The sequence below is a fragment of the Theobroma cacao genome, chromosome 4 (genome assembly GCF_000208745.1).
Source record: "Theobroma cacao cultivar B97-61/B2 chromosome 4, Criollo_cocoa_genome_V2, whole genome shotgun sequence".
Classification (NCBI taxonomy): domain Eukaryota; kingdom Viridiplantae; phylum Streptophyta; class Magnoliopsida; order Malvales; family Malvaceae; genus Theobroma; species Theobroma cacao.
The window spans coordinates 16,635,693-16,662,759 of record NC_030853.1 but is presented as its reverse complement, the minus strand read 5'-3'; the positions used below and the strand labels follow the sequence as shown (position 1 = coordinate 16,662,759).

Here is a 27,067-nt window from a genome sequence, read left to right as displayed (position 1 = left end):
AATACCTAAATTCAATCTTAAATCTAGTCCAACTTAGACTAATTAGGTATTTAATCTCCCATTAAATATGTGAATTTGATGCATTCAATAGTCTACCTCTAGTCACGCATCTGTGCAGGTCGAGGTTTCATAATTAGCCACCATAATAAAGTACGGGGTATTATATTCAATCTTTAACATAAACTACCATCCCATAAACATAAGTATATAACCAAATAATTAAAAACTTCAAGACTCATTTATGTCTTCCTCAATCCTCATTCTCAAGCAAAATATTTAAATCTTGTTTGGACAGCAATGATGTTTCAAGGTCTGAATCATTATCAATTTATCATCTAATATTGATTGTCATAAAAGAAAAATAGATAGTGAGTTTTAATCTAAACTAAAATTTTTAATTTGACAAGTAAAGATTAAAAATATTGAAACATATAAAATTAACAATACTATTGGTTACTAAATTATTATTTTAATATAATTAAATATATAAAATTATTAAAATAACTAAAATTAATAATTTATTTTCTTTCTTTTAGCCTGCCCTAGCCCACCCTAGCCCATTGATCAGATGGGTTGGCCCATTTAGGCCCGATTCTAATATGGGCCTAAATTTTCGAGCCCAACCTACCCCATTTTCAATAAAAATGGGTTGACCCAATGGGCCAAGCCCATTTTGATAGGTCTAGTTGCTAGTGTAACTACCGTATAAGAGTTTATCAATTTAGGATTTCCAACACCCACCACATCAGTTTCATTTTTTCCATTTCCTCCATTCACATTTGTGTTTACTACTAGGGGAATGTATCCATTTCATACATTTTCATCACCATTAAGGTGTACGAGTTAAGCTTGAAAAGTGGTGGGAGTGGAAGATGCAAATTGAGATATAGTCTCCAATATTCGCCTATTGTTATCTTCCAACATTTGCATTCTCTCTCAAGAAGGTTCAATCATTTTCATCAGCTCTCGGATGTAGGTGGGAATCGGTTCATCTTGGTTACTAGAGGAACTATCCATATCTTCCAATAATGTAAAGTTTTTCTAGTAAGCTTTTACTTAATGCAACCACTCATTCCCAATGAAGTTGCCAAAATGAAAAGAGGGTTCTTATGATAGAGAAAGGAAGCGTTGCAAATAAGTAAAATGATGCACCGGAGGCAGCGGAAAGGAAGATTAGAGTTGTTTTTGAAGTATTGAATGTCGTGGCAAGTGGAAGATAACAAGAAGAGAACTAGGGAGTAAAAGAGAATTAAAGAAAGAAGCTTTGGAAGAGAATGTGTTAACCCCTAAGAGAGGGCGGGAAAAGCCCTTTTAAATAAATTGTGAGGCTTTATATATAGTGCTAAAAGTGGTAGTTACTCAAGAATAGGCTTTAATGCACCTCATGAATTACATTATTATGAAAAGCTTTAATGTGAGTAACCGTTACTATGATTGGGTGTAATAAGAATTGTTCTTGAGTAAAAGGTAATAGAGAAGAGGTATACATGAAAAGATATAAGAGAAGAAAATGTATGTGAAGAGGTATACAAGAACAAGGTAGGAGGGTGAAACACTTTTACTTTAAGAAAAGGTTAAACAAAAGACCTAATAACTACCTCCGATCCATTTTTTAGCCATAAAGCCAAATTCTTCGAAACATTCCAAGATGAAAGTAACCAATTTCATCCATGTGAAGTGATTATTTCATGCAAAATAGCTGTTATACTTGTATTAGTTGTTCCATATAGAGTAATGCTCTACTTATACTAGTTGTTCTGTGTGAAGTAGCACTTCACTTGTTTTTGTTCTGCGTGAAGTAGTGCTTCACTCATTTTGGTTGTTCTTTGTACAATATTATCTTGTAACATAATTCTTTAGAGAATAGGTATTAACCAAAATCAAGTATCTACAGGGTATAATCCTAGGACTCTTGTTGAACTCTAAGAAAAGAAAGCTTGCAACTCATCATTTTCCAGTCAAGTTTTTTGAGGTTTAATATTTAATCTCAATAGAAAAGTTAATCTAATGCAGTTGGCACCAATTTATGTTCTTCAGGATTGAAGTTGAAATTTTCATACATATTTAATAGTTTATGTTATGAAAAATAACTTAAAAGAGCAAATAAAGATAACTGAAAGAACAATTAAAGAAAAGAAAGAAAGTATTTAGGGGAAGAAAAAAATATCTTATTGAATTGCGTATTTACAAATGAAGTGAAGGGGTCTATTTATAGGCTAACAACCCTTTGAATCATAGTCCTAATCTAATTCTATCTAAGAGTTCAAATCATATTACATTTCTTGTATCTTGCCTTTTATGCTGTTTGACTTGATCTGCACTTCTTAGGTCACAATATAATGGACATTCACATATTTATTCATAACACTCCCCCTTGAATGTCCATTGTATTAAGAATATACCTCGTTAAAACTTTACTAGAAAAAACTTCATGGGGAAAAAATCCGAGTGAAGGAAAAAGAGTACATAATTCTTTTCAAGAATACGCTTTTGAAATAATGCCTCATTAAAAACCTTATCAAGAAAAACTCAGTGGGAAAAACCTTAATGAAGGAAAAGAGTGCAATGTGTATTTTACTCCCCCTAACAACTGCATTATTTAAGATCTTTAAAACGGTGCATCACAATCTTTTGTACCAACTTTTTGAATGTTGTAGTAAGAAGAGCTTTAGTAAACAAATCTGCTAGATTGTCACTTGAACGAATTTATTGAACACTAATATTACCCTTTTCTTGAAGGTCATGAGTGAAGAAGAATTTTGGCGAAATATGTTTTGTTTAATAGCCTTTAATGTATCATTCCTTTAACTGTGCTATGCAAGCAGTATTATCCTCGTATAATGTTGTTGGAATTCTTTCTTGGTTGACAAACCACACATTTCTCGAATATGTTCAGTTACAGATCTTAACCAGACACATTCACGACTTGCCTCATGAATTGCTAAAATTTATGCATGATTAGAAGAGTAGCAACTATAGTTTGCTTTAAAGAACGCCATGAAATAGTCATACCTCCATATGTGAATAAGTAACCTGTCTGAGATTGAGCTTTATGTAGATCTATAAATATCTTACATTTGCATAACCAATTAAATATGATTTTAATGCATTTGAATAATATAAGCCCATATCCATTATTCCTTGAAGATATCGAAGTATATGTTTAATTCCATTCCAATGTCTTCGAGTTGGAGAAGAACTATATTTTGCTAATAAATTCACAACAAATGAAATATCAGGTCGTGTATTGCTAGCAAGATACATTAATGGTATAATTGCACTAAGATATGGTACTTCAGGACCAAGAAGTTTTTCATTATCCTCACGAGGTCGGAAAGGGTCTTTTTTCACATCTAATGATCTTACAAACATTGGTGAACTCAATGGATGTGCTTTGTCCATATAAAATCGTTTTAGCACTTTTGCTATATAATTAGATTGATGGACAAAAATTTCATTTGTCAAGTGTTCAATTTGAAAATCCAAACAAAACTTTGTTTTTCCAAGGTATTTCATTTCAAATTCTTTCTTTAAATAATCCACGGCTTTTGATAACTCTTCAGGAGTTCCAATAATATTTAGATCATCAATATAAACAGCAATTATTACAAATTCATATCTGAATCTTTTTATAAAAACACATAGGCATATTGGATCATTTTTATAGCCTTCTTTCGACAAATATTCACTAAGGCGATTATACCACATGCGTCCGGATTGTTTTAATCCGTATAAACATTTATTTAATTTGATCAAATAAATCTCACGGGATTTCAAATTTTGTACTTCAGGCAACTTAAATCTTTCAAGGATTTTAATATAGATATCATTATCAAGTGAGCCGTATAAATAAGTTGTAACTACATCCATCAAATGCATTTCAAGCTTTTCATGTATTGCCAGACTAATTAAATATCGAAATGTAATTGCATCCACCACAGGAGAATATGTCTCTTCATAATCAATACCAGGCTTTTGGGTAAAACCTTGTGCAACAAGCTGTGCTTTATATCTCACAATCTCATTTTTCTCATTTCATTTTCGCACAAATACCCATTTATATCCCACTGGTTTTACGCCCTTTAGCATATGGACTATAGGTCCAAAAACTTCACGTTTTGTAAGTGAATGTAATTCCACTTTGATTCCGTCTTTCCACATTGGCTAATTATTTTTATGTCTACATTCTTCAATAGATGTAGGTTCAAGATCTTCATTTTCTTTCATAATATTGAGCGCTACATTATATGCAAAAATATCGTCGACGTTTATTTCATTTTGATTCCATCTTTTTCCTGTCATGACATAATTTATTGAGATCTTTTCATTTTCACTAATTTCAGGTACTGAATTTCTTCTGAAATTATGTCAAGGCTCTCTTCTGGAGTTTTTGTTTCCTCTTCTTAACCATCTTGAATATTTGCTCCTTTTTTTTTTAGGATTTTTATCTTTGGAACCGATTGGTTTTCCACGCTTCAGGGATGTCTTAGACTCATTAGCAACAATAGATTGTCCTACATCAATTCTGATTGGAGCATTTGCAGTTGGTATATGAGATTTAGTTACTCTTTATAGGTCAGTAAATGCTTATGGCAACTGATTTGCTATATTTTACAAATGAATTATCTTTTGAACTTCTTGCTCACATTGATTTGTGCGAGGATCAAAACTAGATAATGATAATGTATTCCAAGATATTTCCTTTTTCAACTGCTTATTTTCTCCCCCTAATGTTGAAAAAATTATTTCATCAAAATGACAATTAGCAAACCTTGCAGTGAATAAATCTCATGTTGAGGGTTCTAGATATTTAATTATAGATGGAGATTCATATCCAACATATATTCCTAACCTCCTTTGAAGACCCATCTTTGTGCATTGTGGTGGAGCAATTGGAACATATACCACACATCTAAAAATTCTTAGATGGGAAATATTTGGTTCCTGACCATAAATCAATTGTATAGGGGAAAATTTATGATAACTTGTTGGCCTGATGCGTAGAAGTGCTATTGCATGCAAAATGGCATGTCCCCAAACAGAAATTGGGAGTTTGGATTGCATAAGTAATGGCCTTACAATCAGTTTAAGGCGTTTGATAAATAATTCTGTTAGACCATTTTATGTATGAACATGACTAATAGATTGTTCAACATTTATTCCAATAGACATGCAACATTTATTAAAAGCTTGAGACGTAAATTCACCAGCATTGTCAAGGTGAATTGTCTTGATTGCATAATCAGAAAAATGTGCTCGCAAATGAATTATTTGTGCAAGTAATCTTGCAAATGACAAATTGTGAGTTGATAACAAGCACACATGTGACCATCTTGTTGATGCATAAATTAAAACCATAAAATATCTGAATGATCCATATGATGGATGTATGGGTCCACATATATCACCCTGAATATGTTCCAAAAACATAGGGGATTCAATCTCAACTTTTGCTGGTGATGGTCTTATAATTAATTTACCTGGAGAGCATGCAGCACATGAGAATTCATTAGATTGAAAATTCTTCTAGCTTTTCAATGGATGACCACATGAATTTGCAATAATTTTTTGCATCATTATTGATTCGGGATGGCCTAACCGATCATGCCAAACATTAAAATTATTAGTAAACTTCTTGTTTACATAAGTTTCAATCATTTTAATTTTTTTATAGTACATTCCAGAGGATAAAGTGGGTAATTTTTTCAATACACTTTTTTTACCCAATATAATAGATGTAATGCAAAGATATTCAATGCCTTTTTCATTTGTTGTCTCAATATGATATCTATTCAAACGAATATCTTTAAAACTTAATAAGTTTCTTTGAAACCTTGTAGAAAATAATGCTTCTTTTATTATGAACTTTGTTCCACCAGGTAGTGAAATATTGGCTCTTTTAGAGCCTTCAATGAATCTTGTATTACCAAATATTGTATTAACATTAGCTTTTTTCATTGTCAAGTGAGAAAAATATTTATTGTTTTTAAATATAGTGTGCGTTGTAGCACTATCTATTAAACTTATATGTTTATCATTGATCTTGGATCTAACCAGTTGACTATCCATATTTTCTTCAAGAAAATAAAACATATATAGTAAGAAACTCATATAAAAGAATATTAAATATAAACCCCTATTTTTAATAAAACACAAAAAAAAAATCTTTCTAATAGACATATTAAAACACTTAACTTCTTAATAAAATTATACTAAACATACCAAGTTCCTACTAGAATTGTACTAAAACACATCAACAAAAAATTTAAAAATTTCATTATTAGGATTTCCATCACCAATCAAATGATCAATCTGTTCTTCAGGGTGGGAAAAAAAATCAATAACATCCAACTGTATTATATCAATTGGGCTATCATTTTCAACAAAATTTGTTTTGATATTTTTTCCTTTATCTTTTAGTGATGCTTGACAAAATTCAACAAGATGTTTTGGTGTATGACAGGTACGTGTCCAATGTCCTTTCATGCACATCGATAACAAATATTTTCTATATTCTTTTTCCTTTGTCCATCTTTGTCTTTTCCTTATATCTCTTCACTATTCATCCACTTTTGATGGGTATTCTTATTATCAGAATAATAATTTGTATAACCACTACGACTGCGATAATGATGATGACCTTTTCCACGTCCACGATTACGACCATGATTACGATCACTACCACGACCAAAATTTCTAAATGATGTCACATTTACTTCAGGGAATGGAGTAGAACTAGTTGGGTGAGATTCATGAGTTTTCATCAATAGCTCATTATTTTCCTCAACCACGAGGGGACATGAAATCAGTTCAGAGTATTTCTTAAAGCCTTTTTCACGATATTGCTGCTGTAGGAGCACATATAAGGTGTGAAAAGTAGAGAATGTTTTCTCTAACAAATCAGCATCAGTCACATTTTCTCCACACAATTTTAGTTTAGAACTAATTCTATACAATGCTGAGTTATACTCACTTACAGTTTTAAAATCTTGCAATCGTAGATGCATCCAATCATAACGCGCTTTTGGCAGAATTACTATTTTCTTGTGGTCATATTTTTCTTTTAGACTTTTCCAAAGATTGACTGGATCTTTTATTGTGAGATACTCCATTTTTAATCCTTCATGAAGATGGTGACGAAGGAAAATCATTGCTTTTGCCTTATCCTGATTGGATGCTTTATTTTCTTCTTTGATTGTGTCTCCAAGACCCATAGCATCTAAATGGATTTCCACATCTAGAATCCAAGATAGATAGTTCTTGCCAGTAATATCAAGAGCCACAAATTCAAGCTTTATAGGATTTGACATTGTGATAGCTTAAAAGAAGAACATAAATATTAGTATTACACAATATATCGTAATTGGCAAGAAAAAAAATTGACTAATGAAAAACAATTAATATAAAATTAAAAATTGACTTATTATAAATTGGTAAAATTTGGGAAAATAATAAAGTGACAATAGACAAAAATTACCTGAAGAGAAATTGAACTTCGATTTTTGTGAAGCTTGAGTGTGAGAGATTAGAGACTCGTCCTGATAACGTGTTATGAAAAATAACTTAAAAGAACAAATAAAGATAATTGAAAGAATAATTAAAGAGAAGAAAGAAAGTATTTAGGGGAAGAAAAAATATCTTATTGAAGTGCGTATTTACAAATAAAGTGAAGGGGTCTATTTATAGGCTAACAACCTCTTGAATCATAGTCCTAATCTAATTCTATCTAAGAGTTCAAATCATATTACATTTCTTGTATCTTGCCTTTTATGTTGTTTGACTTGATCTACACTTATTGGGTCACAATATAATGGACATTCATATATTTATTCATAACAGTTTGGTCTTTTTTCATTATGAGAGAAAGCATCCCAAAACTCAATGGATTTAATTTAAATATACAAATGCTCAGACTATGGCACAAATTTTACTATTAGTGTATAAAATTGTCAAAATTAAGCTCGCTTATGCCTTTTAATTCGCTCAAGTGCACCCAGATGGCTCTTAGCTAATGGAACATCTTTTTGTGCAATTTCAACTCTTTCTTCTAGGAACTCAATATCTTCATGATTTGCTCCATCTGCCTATCACTCAACTCTAGCACTCGCAAAGCCTATGTTTCTAGAGTTGTCTTTAACAATTTTATCATTAGTGCCTCCTTAGAGCAGCCATTTGATCCTCAGAGATACCAGCTTGTTTCAATTTGTCTTTAGCTTCATCAATGTTCTGAATGAAGTGTGTCTAGCTACAACTTGTAGAAACATTCCCTTTAATCAGCAACATTGCTCTAAAGACATCTTCATTTCAATGTTGCACCTCAAACTCTCATTTTTTATCCCATAAATCAGCATCGGAGCGTGGATCTGTAAACTAAGATGCAAATACATATATTTCACGAGCACTATCAATTTCTCCTAAGCTCTTTCCTAACACTGCATATTTAAACACATTGTCTTCACGTCTTTATCTGGAAGACCAGACTCTATTGCCTGATCATAAATTTTTCTTATTTTCGGAACACCTAAGATTTCAGTTGCACGAGCAATGCGAATCTCATACAATGCAAAGCTTTTCAACATTTAGAGCAGCCTTAGTTGCTTGATCATAGACCTTCATAGCTTGCTTTGCAAGCCTATAATCCTCCTCCAACTTTGCATATTGAAGATACAGATGTTTTACTGCATCTGCAGGTGCCGTTTCAACAGCATGCTCAAAGAGCTCCCATATATCCTTCACTTGTGGATACTTGACTATCTTGACACCTCCTTCATACACTTTGGAAGCATCTTCAATATATTTGTTTTCCTCTAACAAAAATGTATAGTTTATAATAATTTGTGGCATAGGGATTCTTAAATCTAGTATTCTGTCATAGACTGCCCGTGCTGAATCCAGAGTACCTAGGCTTTCTTCCAAGTCCACATAGTATGTCCAGAGCCTCAAGGATTGTGTTGAAGCTAATACTTGCATGCAACCTGCAGTAGCAGTTAAACACTTGTCTAAACTCAACTTAAGTCCTTAACAGATATTATTCCTCTCAACTCTTGTATTTACGTGCTGTCATGCATGCTTAGTTTTTAATGTATTGTAACACTTGTCTTATGCTTGTGAGTAAGTGTTGTAGGCTATTATCCACGCACGAGTCTGTTGTACTTAAATAGCTTCAGCAACTAGAAATGAATGGGATGAACTTTAGTTCCTTGCTAAGCATTTTTGTTCATCCCGGTTTTTCCTTGCCTGTAACAGAGGCTACATCATGCAGCCATATCCCAACTTCTTCCAAATCACAACATGGTATCAAAACATAATTTAAGGTCTTAAGGGACCAAAACTCTGAATATCACTACAAAATCCTCCCAAAAAAAAAAACTTGTCCTTTGAGCATGGCAAATAGCAATACCTTCTCTCATCAAATACCACCGACCTTTAATGGAGCCAACTACTCCATTTGGTCTGTAAAATTGAAAGCCTACATAAGGGCCTACAACCATTGGGATGTGGTTGGACATAGAACAAGACTAATGCAAGTCTTGAATCCATTAAAGGAGTTTGAGGTCTTGAAGATGAAGGACAACGAAGCTATGAAGGCTTGCAGAGATAAGGTCAAGCAAGACAAATCAAGTGAGATAGTTGAGAGAAAATTTGTTCAATGTGTCCAGAGATTCGAAGCTAAAATCTCTTCATTGGAAGAGTAAAGGATCTCTCCAAACTGACCCTTACTGAAGTCGTGACTCCTCTCCAAGCTATAGAGCATAGAAAAGCAATGTGCATGAACAACAACACAGAAAATGATTTGATGGCCAAGTTCAAAGACAAAGGTGCTTTGCAATCTAGAAAATCTTTGAACAAAAAAGGACATCTAATGAGTTTGAACATGTGGAAAAGGTTTACAAGAATAAACTTAAGACATAAGAAAAACCAACTCAAATAGAAGAGAAGGTTCATGAAGAGGAAGAGCATTTGTTCATGGCTATGATCAAAGCCAAAGCTCCAACTTCAGATGAATGAGCTGATGTTTTGCACGCAAGTATTAAGGAGGAATGTTGAAGCTAATACTTGCATGCAACCTGCAGTAGCAGTTTAACACTTGTCCAAACTCAACTTAAGTCCGTAACAGCTATTATTCCTATCAGCTCTTGTATTTACATGTTGTCATACATGCTTAGTTCTTAATGTATTTTAACACTTATCTTATGCTTGTGACCAAGCATTGTAGGCTATTATCCACGTACGAGTCTGTTGCACTTAAATAGCTTTAGCAACTAGTAATGAATGGGATGAACTTTAGTTCCTTGCTAAGCATTTTTGTTCATCCCTGTTTTTCCTTACCTGTAACAGAGACTGCATCATGCAGCCATATCCCAACTTCTTCCAAATCACAACAGATTGAAGGAGCTTCATTTGAACAAGTTCATTTTCATCAGCAGCCCTTCTACTTTTGACTTCAATAGAAGGCTTAGTTGTGGCACGTCTCATCAGCTCAAGTGCACCTTTGAAATTTTTGTGCCTCAATTCAATCTCCGCCCACTCAACCCACACGCTTGCCAAGTGATCAACAGTCTTGTAATTTACTTGGACAGCTTTATCAAAAAGGACACGAGCATTGGCCAGATCTTTGTAAGTCTCATATAGCTTTGCAAAAGCCACCCATAGAGTGTGGGGCTTTTCGACAGCTTTCATTGGGTCAATTGTCCTAACTGCCTCTGTGTATATCAATATTTTCTTGGTGGGGTTTCCCTCAAATAACTTGACCCTACAATGCCATTGCACCACATTATGTGGACAGTGGATTCCGACGTAAAAGGACACTATTAGCCAATTCTAGCCTTTCTATTCATCGAATGCTCTAACCGAGCAAACCTCAAATCTACGTCCTTATCATCATGTAACCAAAGCCCTTTAATAATCTTCTTCTCAAACTTAGGTTTTGACTTGCACAGATCAATGTCCAAACAAACTAGTTCATCTTCATCCTCCTCAACATCATCATCTTCTCCCTCATCGCTCAAATCCATGTTCTCCATCTTAAGAGCCATCGTGCTCTTATCAAATTGCGAATAAGCATCAAATATGACACTAAAATCCCTAACGGTTACCACTATTGTCATTCTTTCCTTAAAAATATCCATGGCTTTCTCAAAAAATTTCTTCTGATATAATAATTAGCAAGCGAAGTCCAAAGTCGATCTCTCAACTTCATTTGTAAACTTCCTAATCCCACCATTGATTATTGCATCCACATTGAGCTCTAAAACCTTTGTGGCATGCATTCTCAACAAGTCACACAACTCCAACCACAATCTATGCTTAGTTTTACCTTATCGAATAGAACTGATCATCATTCAAAACAAATGTTAACTATCACAGCCTAAATTCCCGAGCCATGACCAGCGCATGGGCCCAATGGGCGTAGCCCATTAAGCCCAAGCAAGCCTCTTTATGCAATTTCGATTATCATTCGCATCCATCATCTTTAAAATGAAGTGTTGTAACTCTCAAAAGTAAATGTTTCAGTAATATTTTATAACAACTGAATATTCATATTTATATTATATCAAAGTACGGTCATCATCAATCCAACATATACATACTTCATTTATAACATGACTCTTAGTAGTTTACATTACATATACATGTTCACAAGTAATAGACTCGAGACCGTCAGCGGAGTGACTTTAAGTGAAACTACTGCTACTGAGATGCCATAGTACCTACCAAGAAGGCGAGCATATGTGTGCGACTCAATCTAGGTCTCAACTGCCTTCGAATTTGAAAACATGAAGTTTAAAAACGTGAGTATAAAACTCAGTGAGTGAACATAAGAAGGGAACAAGCAATCGATAGCAAGAATTTGGAAATCATGATGCACTTGTTTCAAAAACAATGCACTTGATTTAATTTCATACTAAAAACCCATCATTTCAAACTTTGATTAATACCCTCATAGTGTTTCACAAACCCATGATCAATCCATGAACTTAAATGGGTGAAAAGTAGGTCAAAATCAAGCAAGGTAGCAAGCATGGCGACAAATTTCTCGCTGTAGTGAAGTTCATTCTCGCTGCAGCGAGATTCGACGGCCAAACCAGAAAGTTTCTCGTTACAGTGAGAAATAGTGTCAATTTGCATGTGTTTCAATTTTTCTATCATATCTACTGCTACATAAGTCCAATTGACCTAATTTTTTACCATTAGAAAGATAAGAGGCAAGGCTAAAACTTTGATGTTTACCACTTTTACCAGTTTAGACGGGAAGGTGGTCAAAATATTTATCAAAATAAAGGCACTGCATCAGAACCCGAGAGTTTCTCGCTGCAGCGAGTTGTTGGCTACCAAAACAGAATGTTTCTCGCTATAGCGAGAATGCTTTCTCATTGCAGTGAGAATAAGGGCACCTAAGTGTAAAAAGGAACTCCTTTGCACTAAAAATCCATTTGGTGTTGCAATGAACTCAATTTGCAAGAAAATGGGACATTTTCAAGATACATCATACCAATTTCAATATGAAATGCTCAAAAATTTCCAAAGTTCAACATGCCAAAATTTCACATGCATTACAACCATATACCATATATGTACATATATATCAATCATCATGCACACCCTCCCATCATCATCATCATCAGCTCATATGCAACGGCTCATGCGCATTCCTACTCGCACATAGGCGGGTCAGCAACGGCTTATGCGCACTCCCACTCGCACATAGGCGGGTCAGCAACGACTTATGCGCACTCCCACTTGCACATAACCGAGTTAATATCATTACACAACATTATTCGTGTATATATATATATATAGTAGTACATAATGTAGTAGTACAACAATCCATAACAGCCACATGTCACATATAGAAATAATTTATCGAAGGCTTGTTCCCAAGGCACCAGTTTTGAAGATAAAATAAATAAAACACTATAGGGATTCAATTAAACATACTTGTATACACATCCCAAAACCTTTTTAATGCAAGTTTACTTATCGATATTTGTTGAATCTTTAATTGACTCTAACTTCAATTATTGCTTCAAACGGACATGTGAGGCCTTGTTGGAACTTATCACCCACAACATAACTATAAAAAATATGACAGTCCATAAATCTAATTTCTAGCCATCTCTAACACCTTAAAAATCAAATTCTAACTCATTTCTCACCTTAGTGGATTTGTAGTTGAATTCTTTCTCAAAAATACTCAAGCTATCATGGAAATCCCTCTTTCTCTCTCTCTAAAATTTCCAACTAGTGAGAGAAAGTGTTGAACAAAGACTTTTTAAGGGTTTTAAGGTGAGAGAGTGAAGAAGAGCAAAAAGTTCCATGAAGAAGTGCTCAAAAGCATGAAATTTGATGCTAGAGAGAGAAAGTTATGGAAGCTTTATGGGAGGCTCCCATGGAGATGAAGAAACGTGAGATGGAAAAGAAGAAGAAATGGCTAGAAGCTGTTGGAAATTGCTGGAGCTTTAGATATTTATATCTAAAGTTTATCACTTCTCACTTAAATTACCAAAATGCCCTTAACATGGTGACTTTGTCTTTCTCCCATCTTTTGTGCAACCTTTTTGCTCTTTTGACACCGAAACAAAGTCCCTAATAGTCTAAAGGTACTCAAGTTCACGAAACTTAAAAATTTAGACTCGAGATGCAAAATGACCATTTTGCCCCTATCATGAAAATTATCAGTATTTTTATCTTCTTCCTTTATTTACCATCATAAACATCATTCATTCATTCCTTAGGCCTATTTAGGCCTTAATAGCATAAAAAAAACCCACTCGTAGGAGCTCATCCAGAGAAATTATGAAATTACCCCTGATCTGCATTATCACGTCTACTTCTAGTTATGTATCTATGGAGATCGAGATTTCACAGGTTCACTTCTGAATTACCCTTTGAACTTAGTAATCAACCTAAATTTATATTCGTAAACTTTATTAGCCATCATATCAAAATACGAGATACTACAGTCTCTCCCACTTAAAATGAATTCGTCCTCGAATTCAAATCGACGTAAGGTGAATAATCAAAATTCTAAAGTTCTACCACATCACTTTCGTTAGGCATTCTTAACATAGAATCTTGGTCTATGCATCATATCAACTTCCAATCTTATAGAAAACTAGACAATGTCATAGTATATGGTTATGTGTACTACTCTTGTTTGATCAAAACAATATCATTCTTCATCTTATAAAGAGAATTCAAATAAGCTATTAATTCTGGTCACACCTCAATTAAATCATCCTTAAATCATCAATCTTGCATGTTTACCTAACCATCCACAATTCCTCTACCATGATCTTTTATCAAACCTTCTAACATTCTAGCATTTATTCCACCATTAACTATGGGTCTAAATGGTCAACCAACCTCTATTTCGTTTTACATACCTCCATACAAATTCCATTCAAGCATTTCATAATACATAAGGATCAAACACTCTTTATTTATTCATATATATTTAACATCACGGATGATTCAAATATGGTAACCATTAGTAACCATAAGTAACCATATTCCCAAAAACAAACTCTAATACCTTCATGATCGAGTGCTCACTAGATAAATCTCAACTTATACCACTAGGCATTTCAATAAATCATGACATTCCACATACCCCCTTATAATCTTAACCAATCTCTTTAATCAATAACTCAACCTCTCAAGATTAAAGTTGCTCAAAATTTTCCCTTTAAAGTTCCTTTCTAAGTTTCATTTTGATTACTAATCATTTCTATATTTTCGATGTCATAGGTAATTTGCTCGTCATCAATCACCCACAACATATCTAACTTGATATTTTTCAAATTTACTCCAAACATCAGATCTCATGGCCTCATTAGTTCATCGATCTGAAGATCAAATTAAACATTTATTTCTCCTTAAGTGCACTTTAAAATTTAAGAATCATCTATTAAGACCTTTCTGATATTAACTTCTTTTATCCTTTTTACCTTAGAAAATTAAATCCATAATCATTCACTTTGAATCATGAGCTTTATACCAATCAAGGTAGATTTTACACTTTTATTTATACGAATTCAAATGCACACCTTTACGCATAAGCTATAAACTTTTTCCCACATCTTTATATATCAAACTATATATATTGAAGCTATACCAAAATCGATACATCATTTTCCATTGCTCCTTAGGATGTTAAATTCATGTCATACTTCTCTATTTGTGTACTTCATAATAGCCTAATAATTTCTAGCTCACAGTTAAGCTAGTTCATATGCCAAGCCTCTTAGGCTATATCAAAACACCAAGTTTTATCACGATATAATAGAATTTGATGAACTCATACCAAAAGTATAAACACTTACTTTTAAGCTAACAGCATTATAATCCACTTGTTTACTGCCAAATCAGCGATAAATTATCTTAATCATTGTCTAGCACTATAACCATTAATAGAATATCATCATCAAATCAAATTATAACTAACTCCGCTTAAGCTTTTATACCAATATGTAACATATATATCCATACATATATATTTCCAAAAATTTTAACTTTGAATAGCCTTAGGCATATCAAGTTCAATAAGCCATCTGTAAAACCAAAATAATCAACAATCATGTTTAGAATCAATTCTTCTTATAGTTGGTTAGATCATGCTCATCATTTGTGGTGAATACACAAAGCTAATCCCAATATTCTATTCTCATACTAGAATCGACCACTAATTGGCACCACCCCAAGAGCACCACGTGTCTTAAAAATCGATTTTTCTTAGCCAAAATTCATATTCTAATATCATGCTTCTAGGTCGTAACTCATTACCAAAGTCTTTACTCATATATAAATACTCGAATCATCATCTCTTTTCTAAGTAGATTTCTATAATTTTCGTAGCATATTTCTATTCCCTTACCAAGGGTAGTATCATTTAATCAAACCATGTCACCCTCTTTCTCTAAACATTTGAAGCATAATTCAACCTTTGCCTATCCCTATCAGGAACTTTACCTTGATAATTACTCAAAATAAATTGGAACTTGTGGGGGAAGCACATTTCACAATTTATGCCTTACGTCTACAATTATGTTGAGACAAGAACCTCATCGGGTCCACAAAACGGTAGGATAATCATTACCTCAAACCAGCATTTCCAAGTACACTTATGCTTGTATCTTATCTTCATACTTATGTGACATATCAGTCACGAGCCCAACTTGATCATACAGCCATTTGCTTTTTGAGCTTTAGTGTTTTCTCATTGTGAAAAATCTCTTGAATTTGTCTCACCAGGGTGTTCACTAGGTGGATACATGTTCGTAATTTACTGTTCAATGCATAAAGCAGTGAACATAGTCTCATCATTAAAGTTCTACCCTTATCTATCAATCATAGCTCCCTTGCATATTTACCTATACATTGTTGGGTTACTCACAAGCCACTCATGGCCATCCAAATTTCGACCTTTTATAGCAAGTCAAGCTAATATATTCTCTTATGTTTTTCCATACATTTCAAAAACACTTAAACACTTCCTTTAATAGGGTTCCATTGAGAACTTAATCAATCAAAGGCTTAATTTTAAAGCCACTCTTAACTTTAATCGTTCATTGTATGCTCGATAACACTTTAGCTCACTGACCCCACTGGACATTATTTTAAAATCTCCCAAGGTGTCCGTGTTCTTAGTTAGGATCATACCATCTAACTTAGTATAATTGCATTAATTATCCTTAAGCTGTTTGTGCTCAGCATGTCAACATTCATATTTCCCCCTCATTCATGTTATTGACCTTATTAAGGTATATGTGGCTTTTCAACCTTTCATAATACATTCCACATTTATGCCAGGGCATTCTCAATCTCATGCCAAGCCTACAGGCATGTAACCATAAATCAGGGTAAACTCCCTGTGGGATATCTCCTTCCATATGATGCATGGGGATCACAAGATGTACAACTCCAAGTGTATGCCTACATATTGATAACCTCCATTTATTTTATGATCATGGAAACCACAATTTGCAAAACTAGCTTTCTATCACAAGTTTACGATCGGAACATTAGTCTCCACACATCTCACTTTGGACGTACTTCACTACTAACATTCATATACCTTTGCCACAACATTTAGTGCAAATTGATTAAGCAATGATCTCCAAATTTACTCTTAGGTACACATATATCAAATTGCACACCACTTAGTGTTAAGATATTGACTTTACTCATCAATTCTTAACCAATTACATCCATAAGATAGACAATTCACTAAATTTTTTTATCTTGCTTTTACAGTCATAAGATCAAAATTTCTTAAGCTTAGGATGCAGAAGCTTCCTCTTAGAGCATATCCGAAAATCCACATGTTTTAAGTCCCTTACCTTTGGAGAAGTCACATTCAAGACTAATCATTTACATCATAAGTTGCATATTGAACCAAACATATTTTTGAATTGACCATTAAAGCAATTCGTATATCGATCTTCATATAGAACTCCATATGGCATTTAGACTAAATTTTTAATTTCCATGTCATTTAATTTCAAACTGCTAAATCCACATCTAGTCCTTTAATCCTTTGACTCCACACTAAGCATAGCAAAATTCAAGCTCATCCTTAGAGTAGATCATTTACTAGCCTTTTACTTCATAACCATACATCAATTATAATAATTAATGATTTTCACCCTTGAGCTAATTCATGCAATTAAAACCATAAATCACAATAATTCAATTCAAGCCTTGAAATCTCAAAGTTACTTAATTAGAATCAAAACCAACCCCATTTAAGCTAATATACACATATTCAACACTTATACGCTTATAAAATATTTCAAAAGCCCACACCATTTCTATAAGGGCATGTCAAACTCAATTAACATAGTGCACTTACTTCCGTGCATATAAACGTTGGTTTACACTTTTCTAGATATTTAAATTTATAAACCTCAAGCGAGTCATAACATTCACTATTCATTCCAATCAAAGTGCGTCCCTTGTTACCATTATCACACGTGCTCTTTTATATTGACCTTAAATACCATCCATGGTCATCAAATTTCTTTCCATTGACAATCATGGCTCAATGGTTAACTCCACCAAATAAATGAGTTATTTCTGACCTATTAGTCCAACTCCAATTTTCTCCATCTTTAATCGGAGCGATTTATTATTACATTAACCTTTCATTTAAGAGCATTTGCTTAAAATCTTTCCAATAACAGCTCGTGTCTTGAGTGGCATCTCAAATTCGGACAACGGTACCACTTATGACATTTGCATAATGTTAGCAAGAGGATAGGTTACTAAGAATAAGAGTTCATATAGCCTCATGTCTATGAATTCTGCTGCAATCACAAACCATAAACAAGACTCTACATTAACTCCGACAACTCCGATGACTGACACAAAAATTCTTAAGACTCAAGTAAACCTAAAGCTCTGATACCACCTCTGTCACTAGGGAAGGGAGATCATGAAGCACCCTTTCTCCTTCACTACGACGACAACAAATGGTACCTATCAAAGCACTCATAGGGTGAGAGATCACGAAACACCTTCCCTTATAAGCCCCTGGGCGGAGAGTCATGCTTCGTCACTGTTCACATGCGAGAGTTCCCAAGGATCGAGTTACAACCCTTTGCTCTGATGCCACCTTCATCTTATCCAGCTCATGTGCATCCCCCCATATCGTGCACATAGTCGGAGTCATCGTGTGCATCCCCCCACATAGTGCACAGTTAGTGCCATCATGTACATCCCCCCACATCGTGCACACGAACACTATCATCATCCATCTCCCTCACCACAGTCATCACCGGCATGTGCATCCCCCCACATCGTGCACACGCACGGTTATAATTATCGCACAATATCAACCATCCATGCATAACATATATATATACCAACACAATGTAATAGTGCATGAATCCATAACAGCCACATGTCACATATAGAAACAATTTATCAAAGGCTTGTTCCTAAGGCACCAGTTTTGAAGATAAAACAAACAAAACACTTTAGAAATTCAATCAAACATACTTGTATACACATCCCAAAACTTTTTTAATGCAAGTTCACTCACTAATATTTGTTGAATCTTTAATTGACTCTAATTTCGATTATTGCTTCAAACGGACATGTGAGGCCTTGTTGGAACTTATCACCCACAATATAACTATAAAAAATATGACAGCCCATAAATCTAATTTTTAGCCATCTCTAACATCTTAAAAATCAAATTCTAACTCATTTCTCACCTTGGTGGATTTGTAGTTGAATTCTTTCTTAAGAATACTCAAGTTATCAAGGAAAATCCCTCTTTTTCTCTCCCTAAAATTTTCAACTAGTGAGAGAAAGTGTTGAACAAAGACTTTTTAAGGGTTTTAAGGTGCAAAAGAGTGAAGGAGAGCAAAAGGTTCCATGAAGAGTGCTCAAAAGTATGAAATTTGAAGCTAGAGAGAGAAAGTTATGGAAGCTTTATGGGAGGCTCCCATGGAGATGAAGAAACGTGAGATGGGAAGGAAGAAGAACTGGTTGGAAGCTGCTGGAAATTGCTAGAGCTTTAGATATTTATATCTAAAGTTTATTCATTTCTCACTTAAATTACCAAAATACCCTTAACATGGTGACTTTGTCTTCCTCCCATCTTTTGTGTAACCTTTTTGCTCTTTTGACACCGAAACAAAGTCCATAATAGTCTAAAAGTACTCGGATTCACGAAACTTAAAAATTTAGACCCGAGATGCAAAATAACCATTTTGCCCCTATCGTGGAAATTATCATTATTTTTATCTTCTTCCTTTATTTACCATCACAAACATCATTCATTCATTCATTCCTTAGGCCTATTTAGACCTCAATAGCATCAAAAAAACCCACTCGTAGGAGCTCACCTAGAGAAATTATGAAATTACCCCTAGTTCGCATTATCACGTCTACTTCTAGTTATGTGTCTATGGAGATCGAGATTTTACAAGTTTGCTTCTGAATTACCCTTTTAACTCAGTAATCAACCTAAATTGGTATCCGTAAACTTTATTAGCCACCGTATCAAAATACGATGTATAACACTAACCTCTCTACCGTTGCTTTTTGCCACAGACTTGAATTCACCAAAAACTCAATAAAATCCTCAATAAGACAAGGATCATGCCTCCTGTAAACCCCAAGTGACGTCTCAACGGGGATACCTTTTGACTCACAAAAACCAAATAAGGCTGCCAAATCCTATCATGTTGAGTCACTAGTAAAGCACAAAGCGCCCTATCAAACGTCTTACGAGTCTTACTAATCAACTCCTGTTTCGTTAATGTCTACAAGTACATTATCCTATCGTTTTATGATAGGCCATGACCAGGAATGTTGGAACAGTCTGGCTTAAAGAGGCAACAGGGATGAACTTTCAGTCATGGAAATGAGTTTTGAGAACTAAAGTTTAACCTCCATCAAATGGGCCTTGGAAGATTTTGTTTTTAAGCATTTTGTGGGTTGGGTTGCATTATTTTTGTCAAGCATGTTCCAATCCAGGTAGTATGTAAATGTTATTGTCATCTCTGGAAGCTTTCAGAGTTGGTGTGCTGTGATAAGTCTTTGATGTATAGAAACAAAGCCTAATGACAGCAGGATGTAACTCATTTTAATGAAATACAACTTATGCCTCTTAAAAAATGAGACAGTACATTATCCAAATCCTAGGCATCTTATGCATTATAACAGGCGCTCTCTCCAAAGCATTATTAAAGGTTTGATATTGAGGGTGAGTAATGAACAATTTGGAGACGTTCGCGTAAATAAGCACGTCAAATTGAGCATGCCAATTTTAATGGGAAATATGATGTATTAATCTTCTTCTAAACGATGCACCCATCAAAAGAAATTAAATAACACTGCCAATAAGTGAAATATTTGCTATCCAGGAAGATTCTCAAACTTGTAAAAGGAAAAAAGGATGGTTAACCAACGAAAATTGCATTGATTGAATCCGTTAAATTTGATTAAATACCATGAAATTTTCATTCCCTTCCAATCACTGAAATCAACTTAACAACAAGACTAAATCAAATATTTATTAACGCTGATGCAAAGGATGTCAACCCACGCTGATAAAAGTGATGAACTTGATCTCAGCCCACTTTTTTATATGTTATCAACACAAACACCAAACTTTTTTGCTTTGCATTTCTGCTTAGTAGCTTGCATTATGGCAGGATATGGAAGAGGTTAATCATAATCTTCATAATGATGGCCAAATAAATCAATAACCATTCTCAAAAATGGTCTCACTCCATAATTGAAAACGTTAGTCACGCTATCATTTGACCACTATCAAATTTCTTGCTTACATAAAAACAATGTAGAACATAGAGATGCAAATGGTTGCTTTGGTTCCACAAAGGGATACAACAAACACAGCCTAATCAGACCCATTTGCATCACAAACTTGCACCAAAACGACATGTAGAAAGGCAGCACTACATTCTAAAGAAGCTCAAGAAACTTTTCCTAGAAGTTCTTTTTCCCATCAAAAATTTGATCAAACAGCCAATTGGCCGGTGCCACGTTATCAAACTCCAACATTTTGCCATCACTGGTAGTCACCTGGAATGACAGGCTTTGCCCTGTTAACTTTGTTCCGGTCTGCCAATTCACTCCCCAGTTACGGCTCATCTGTATCCAGCCAGTGCTAGAGCCCTTGACTTTAACACTCTTAACATCACCGGCACCTCCAACATTGTACAACAACACCAAAGTCCAGTAAGGGTTTCCCTTGACCTGGAACTGAACCCCACCTTTCTTGGAACACAAGACGCGACGGTACTGGACGGGGATGATTCCAGCTTTGTATTGCGCTAGTTTGGTGAACATTTTCATTGAGAGATCAAAGTGTTTTAGTGGGGGATTGCACCAGTTGCCATCAGGCTTTGAGTAATTAGGAGGGCAAAAATTGGTTGCGGTCACTTTGATGGTGCCAGCATTGGGATAACACCATTGAGGGTTATTGACACACTTGATTTCAAAACACGCACCGCAGGTGAGTCCGTTGTTGAATAGAGCTGTGCTAAGGGCTGTTGTCTCGAGTCCGTACCCTTGCTCGAAGAGATCACCATATCCGCAAGCTCCCTCTGCAATATATAATCACGTATAATACCTCTTAACTATTTAACGATTGTGTTATGATCAAAATCATCAAAAAGTGGATGATTTGATATATCATGCAGGAAATAATAGCACCAAAATCCATACATGTGAAACGGTATACTTACGCAGGGTTTCTCCACCGCTCATATCACCATAAAATGTTGCATGGGCGTCGTGCCAATTGGTATCAATATGTCTTTGCCACTTGCCCATAGCTGCAGCCAAGCAGGACATGCACAAGAGAAATGAGAAGAAAAACTTAAGAACAGCCATTGCTATAAACGATATAGAGAGATTAAACTAAATCAAAGCCTGGTAGAAACCTGAGTCCAAGGACTGGTGTATAAATACAAGGTCAATATGAGATATAAAAGGGAAGGAAAATTCAAATTTATGAGACCTTAATTCCACCATTTAAGTCCAAGGAAGATTTTGGTTTAGTCCAGCAAATTATGCAAGAAATGATACCTTGCATTCATTGCAGCCACCACAATTTTGGAAAGAACAGCAAAATATTCTTTTCATCTATTCTGTCTTCTTCAATCTTGTTCATTATGTAATTAATTTATAAATGTGAAAAGGGATTAAGTCAGTTTGGCAAAAACATATTTATTAATTATTCCATGCATAAGGTACGTTTTTGTATGGCCATTAAATGACAATAATTTACTTAACAAAAAAAAAAGAAGCATTTTATAATAATATACTAAAAAAATAATCCCAAGAGTTAAGGAAATTAATCCACAAAAATTGATTTTACCATTCAAAGAAAGATAGAATTTATGGGATTAATTATATTATTAAACATGATTGATGTGTAACGACAAGAGAGAACAAAGGTTTAGCATAATCTTGTGATAAAAAAGGTAATTTATGCTCATTTATCTCAGGAATAAAATTTGTGATTTTAGTGAAGATAAAAGTCAAAGGGTCATATGATTATTCCAAGGAAATCATGCCAAAGAAAATGGTAACATTTTACAATTTAGCGATACTTATTGGAATTGGAACAGCAATTAATTAAATAATAAATATAGAGAATTCGACAGTTGAAAGAGGAACTACATAAAATTTTCATTATTTATTAGGCTGTTTTATCATGTGGGCACACTGTGTTTGCTATGAGAGATAAAATCAGTAGCAAAATTAATTAATTAGTTTTGCTCCTTAATCCTTGTATTTGAAAAATGGTAAATCTGTTAGGCACATAATTATATATGGTGCAAGGGTGCTCCATTTTTCACTAGTTTCCTTCTTTTTTCCATCATCAATATAAATAAGGCAAGCTTATTAAACTTTATGCCATCTTGCCATTGACTTCCTTATATCACAAATTTGAATATCCAGTTCAGAATTCAAACATGTCCTCCAAAATTTTGAAACTAACAAGTAAGCTTGGCCCCTCATCAGCCAGGCCTTTTTTAGGATTTTTAATATCCCAATTCGGCTCCAGAACTTATTATATCAATAATATAATATTTTTTTAATATTAAATTTTAGTTTAAATTATACATTTAAAATTTTAAAATATTATTGTAAAAATAAAATGATTTTTCAATATGTTAATAATATAATTAACTTAAATAAACCTATGACATTTTCTCACATAACATGTTGAGGTTTTTTTTTACAAATAAAACTTTGCATTTTACTACTATTCCCACAAAGAGGAACAATGTTAAATTTTCAAAAAACCATAAGACCCTTATATTTAAAAACTTTTTCTTTTTTTTACATTTGAATCTTAAATTCTCAAATTCTTCTTCAAAGAAAAAGAAAAAGGATTGAACCTACTTAATTTTAATCAGTTAACTTTAAAACTTTGACATTTGTATTATAATTAAATTAATGATCATTTTACAAATATTGCAGTCATTACACCAATTTTCATAACATAATAAAAGGATGATAAAATATATCTCGTTACCAATTTTGCTAATAAAGTTGAGTCTTGTTTTTGTTATTTGCTTCTTGCTAATAATTTAATTATTTTGTAACTTTTTTATACTTTTGATGTAAAAAAAAGTAAAAAATTAAATTATATTTTGCTGCAAAAAATTGAGATAAACGGTTAAAAAGCATATCAATTATATTAACATACATTAAGGTCGCTTTTGAAAAATAAAAACTATTATTCTTATTCTATACATTAAATTTAAATTTCTTAGTTTAATGTTGGGTTCTTTTTTTTATAGTTGATGCTTAATCTATTATGTGTTTCTTATCACAAAAGCCTCTAACTTGCTTCAATCCACCTCCACGTAGTGTACAGCCTAATCACACAGAATAGATAATGCAACTACACAAAGAATTCAATTACACTAGGACATAAATCATGCTCAACCATATCATTCGCTCCGATCACCTAGAAAGCATTCTTATATTAGATTCACAACATTCATTGGCATTTCATTGATCTGGAAACTATAAAACTGCTCTATATCTTTAAGAATTTTGATGTCATCACTTTTTACAAAATTAATACCAATACCCTTTCATCCAAAATGACAATCCTATGGATGTAAAGCTCTCGATTGTTTGGAAGATCATAATTGACGCTTTGTGTTTAGGTTGTTTTAATATAAGTTAACAGTCTTTGTTAACTTTACAAATGATCTTAATTTTGAAATGACAAAATGAATGATCAAAATTGCAAATTCAAATCTTTAAACAACGTTTGACAAAGCCTAAAAACCCCTTGAAATATTAAAAAGAAATGGCTAAGTGTTTATTGAAATAAGAGGTTCAAAACAGTTTAAAAAATGAAGTTTAAGCTGTAAGTATTTATATTTTCAATAAAGTATATACCGATACCTCATGCTTGGCAAGTAACAAGTATTGATACCATGTTTATAAATATTGATACTATTCAACCCAAGAGCAAAAATTTTAAAGCTGAGGTAAAATTATCGATACATTATCTGAAAGTATCGATACTTCCAAGATATAAGACAAAAAGCATTTTATCTTGGAAGTATCGATACTTCTGTGCGAGATTTGAAAAACCCACTTAAAAAGTATTGATACCTTAGTAAAAGTATTGATACATGTGACTGTTGGCATGAAATTCTAGCAACTAATGGCTATATTTTGCATTAAATGCACTCCAATTGCTCCAAGAGGCTTTCTTACTCTAAGTTGAAACTTCCAATCACATTCATAAAGTAAAAAGACTCTGGAATCAAATCAAAACAAGAGAACAAAGTTTTAAACATTAAAATCACCCTTTATTCTCTCTTAAGCATTTGTTGTCTTCATTTATTGAGCATGACTAATCTGTTCATCATTCATTGCTTATTCAATACTTATACCTACCAAGCTTACCAATCTTAAAGAAGCATCTTAGTTCTTACATTTTCTTATTATTGTAATCATTGTTGTTTATACCTTAACCATTTGAAAGGTAGTTATATTGGTTATACCTTAATTGTAGAAAAGGTAGAGGAACTAAACCTTATGCTTGAAAAGGTTTGTAGATGCCCAATTTTGGATAAATATTACTTCTTGAAGTGTTGTGCTATAGAATAGGAACAAGCGTGGAACAACTATTTTATATGTTATGTTATAGAATAGGAATAAGCGTGGAACAGCTATTGCATACAGGGAAGTGAAAGTAACTTAACACAGGTGGTAAGGTTCATGAGTTATCTTCACATTTGGGATGTTTTAGAGCACTTGACTTGGTAGCTCAGATATAGAGATAGTTAAGAGGATTTCTTCTTAACCTTCCCTTAAAGTACATGTGCTTTGCCTTTTTCTTTTTTCGTTCCTTAAGAGTACACGTGGCGCACTATCGCATGTCACTACTTCACTACCCAAAACTTCCGCCTACTACCCAACCACATGGTTATTCTCTCAATATCTCATAAGTCATTCTTTAAACATGCTCTTCCATGACGAGCACATTCTCCCATAATTTAACATGTTCTCCTAATTGCTTCTAAGAAAGCACTCTCATCTAGTATAAATATGAGAGCTTTGAAGGTTGGGAGGCAATAAGAAATTATCAGAAACTCAGCAAAGATTATCCTTATAGCTTTTTCAATACTCTTCCAAACATTTTTTCTACTCAGCCTTTCTCATCCGTCATACTTTGTTCGCTTTTTCCACCCTTTTTTATTCCTCACCACCTACCACCAACGCATTTACGCTTCAAAGACTGTTTCAATCTTCCTCTCTGCTACTTCTAATGCAGTAAGTGAAAAAGTTACTAAAAAATTTCTTGTCAAAAGATATGGAGAGTTCTCCTAACAACCAAGAAATGCTCTAAGTTTCCTAAGAAATGATGCAAATGTTAGAGGAAAACAACAAGCGAATGATAGAAACCATCACCCAGTTTGCATCCTCAATTGCCACAACTTCTCAACCTCAACCAATGCCAACCCATAATGAAGAAAATGCTAATAACGTGGTCTACAACACAAATGGAAATAGAAGGAATGGAGAGAGCATGATTGACCTATTCCTCAATACCACAAATCCCTTTATCATTAGAAATCTCGTCACGACAACTCCTTAAACCAATGCTCAAAGCTTTGTTACAAAGGAAGAACGTAAGAAGTTACTTGATTAAAACAACCAAAACCACAAGGTAACAAGTTGGAGGAACTCAACTTAGTTGAGAAATGAAAGACTCCTAAGCCACTCTTTATAAGTAAGAGCCTTTCGAAGGAATAGAGAATAGCAATGGTTTAGTTATCAAAGGAATTCCAAGATGTGTTCACCTAAACATATGCGCAAATGCCCGAATTGGATGAGAATCTTGTCACTCATGAATTGAACAACCCTTTTGGAACCAATCCAGTGAAGTAGCATGCACAAGTATTTTCCATGAAGTCAAAAGCTAGATAAATAAGGAAATCAACAAACTCCTTAAAGCTGGGTTCATCAACCCGATACATCATCCAACTTGGCTAGCTAACGTGGTTCTTATAAAGAAGAAAAAAGAGTAATTCAAGTGTGCTAG

The 27,067-nt window shown here is 33.8% G+C and overlaps 2 protein-coding genes and 1 pseudogene across 2 annotated transcripts; all 3 read right to left on the bottom strand.

Moving 5' to 3' along the window:
* Positions 6,546–7,310, bottom strand: LOC108661582. The gene has a single exon (XM_018119018.1). It carries the CDS (start codon positions 7,308–7,310, stop codon positions 6,546–6,548), a length of 765 nt encoding a protein of 254 aa, XP_017974507.1.
* Positions 7,956–20,753, bottom strand: LOC108661581 (annotated as a pseudogene).
* Positions 21,251–22,418, bottom strand: LOC18601628 (expansin-A23). Its single transcript, XM_007032645.2, has 2 exons — positions 22,227–22,418; positions 21,251–22,085 (listed from the first exon to the last, which is right to left on the bottom strand). The coding sequence occupies exons 1-2, from the start codon at positions 22,372–22,374 to the stop codon at positions 21,466–21,468; spliced, it is 768 nt and encodes a 255-aa protein (XP_007032707.2). The 5' UTR covers positions 22,375–22,418; the 3' UTR covers positions 21,251–21,465.

Coding starts and splice junctions, on each gene's coding strand:
- LOC108661582 (XM_018119018.1), bottom strand. CDS start 7,310: ATGTCAAATCCTATAAAGCTTGAATTTGTGGCTCTTGATATTACTGGC.
- LOC18601628 (XM_007032645.2), bottom strand. CDS start 22,374: ATGGCTGTTCTTAAGTTTTTCTTCTCATTTCTCTTGTGCATGTCCTGC. Junction 22,086..22,226: donor GAGCGGTGGAGAAACCCTGC/GTAAGTATACCG, acceptor TATATATTGCAG/AGGGAGCTTGCGGATATGGT.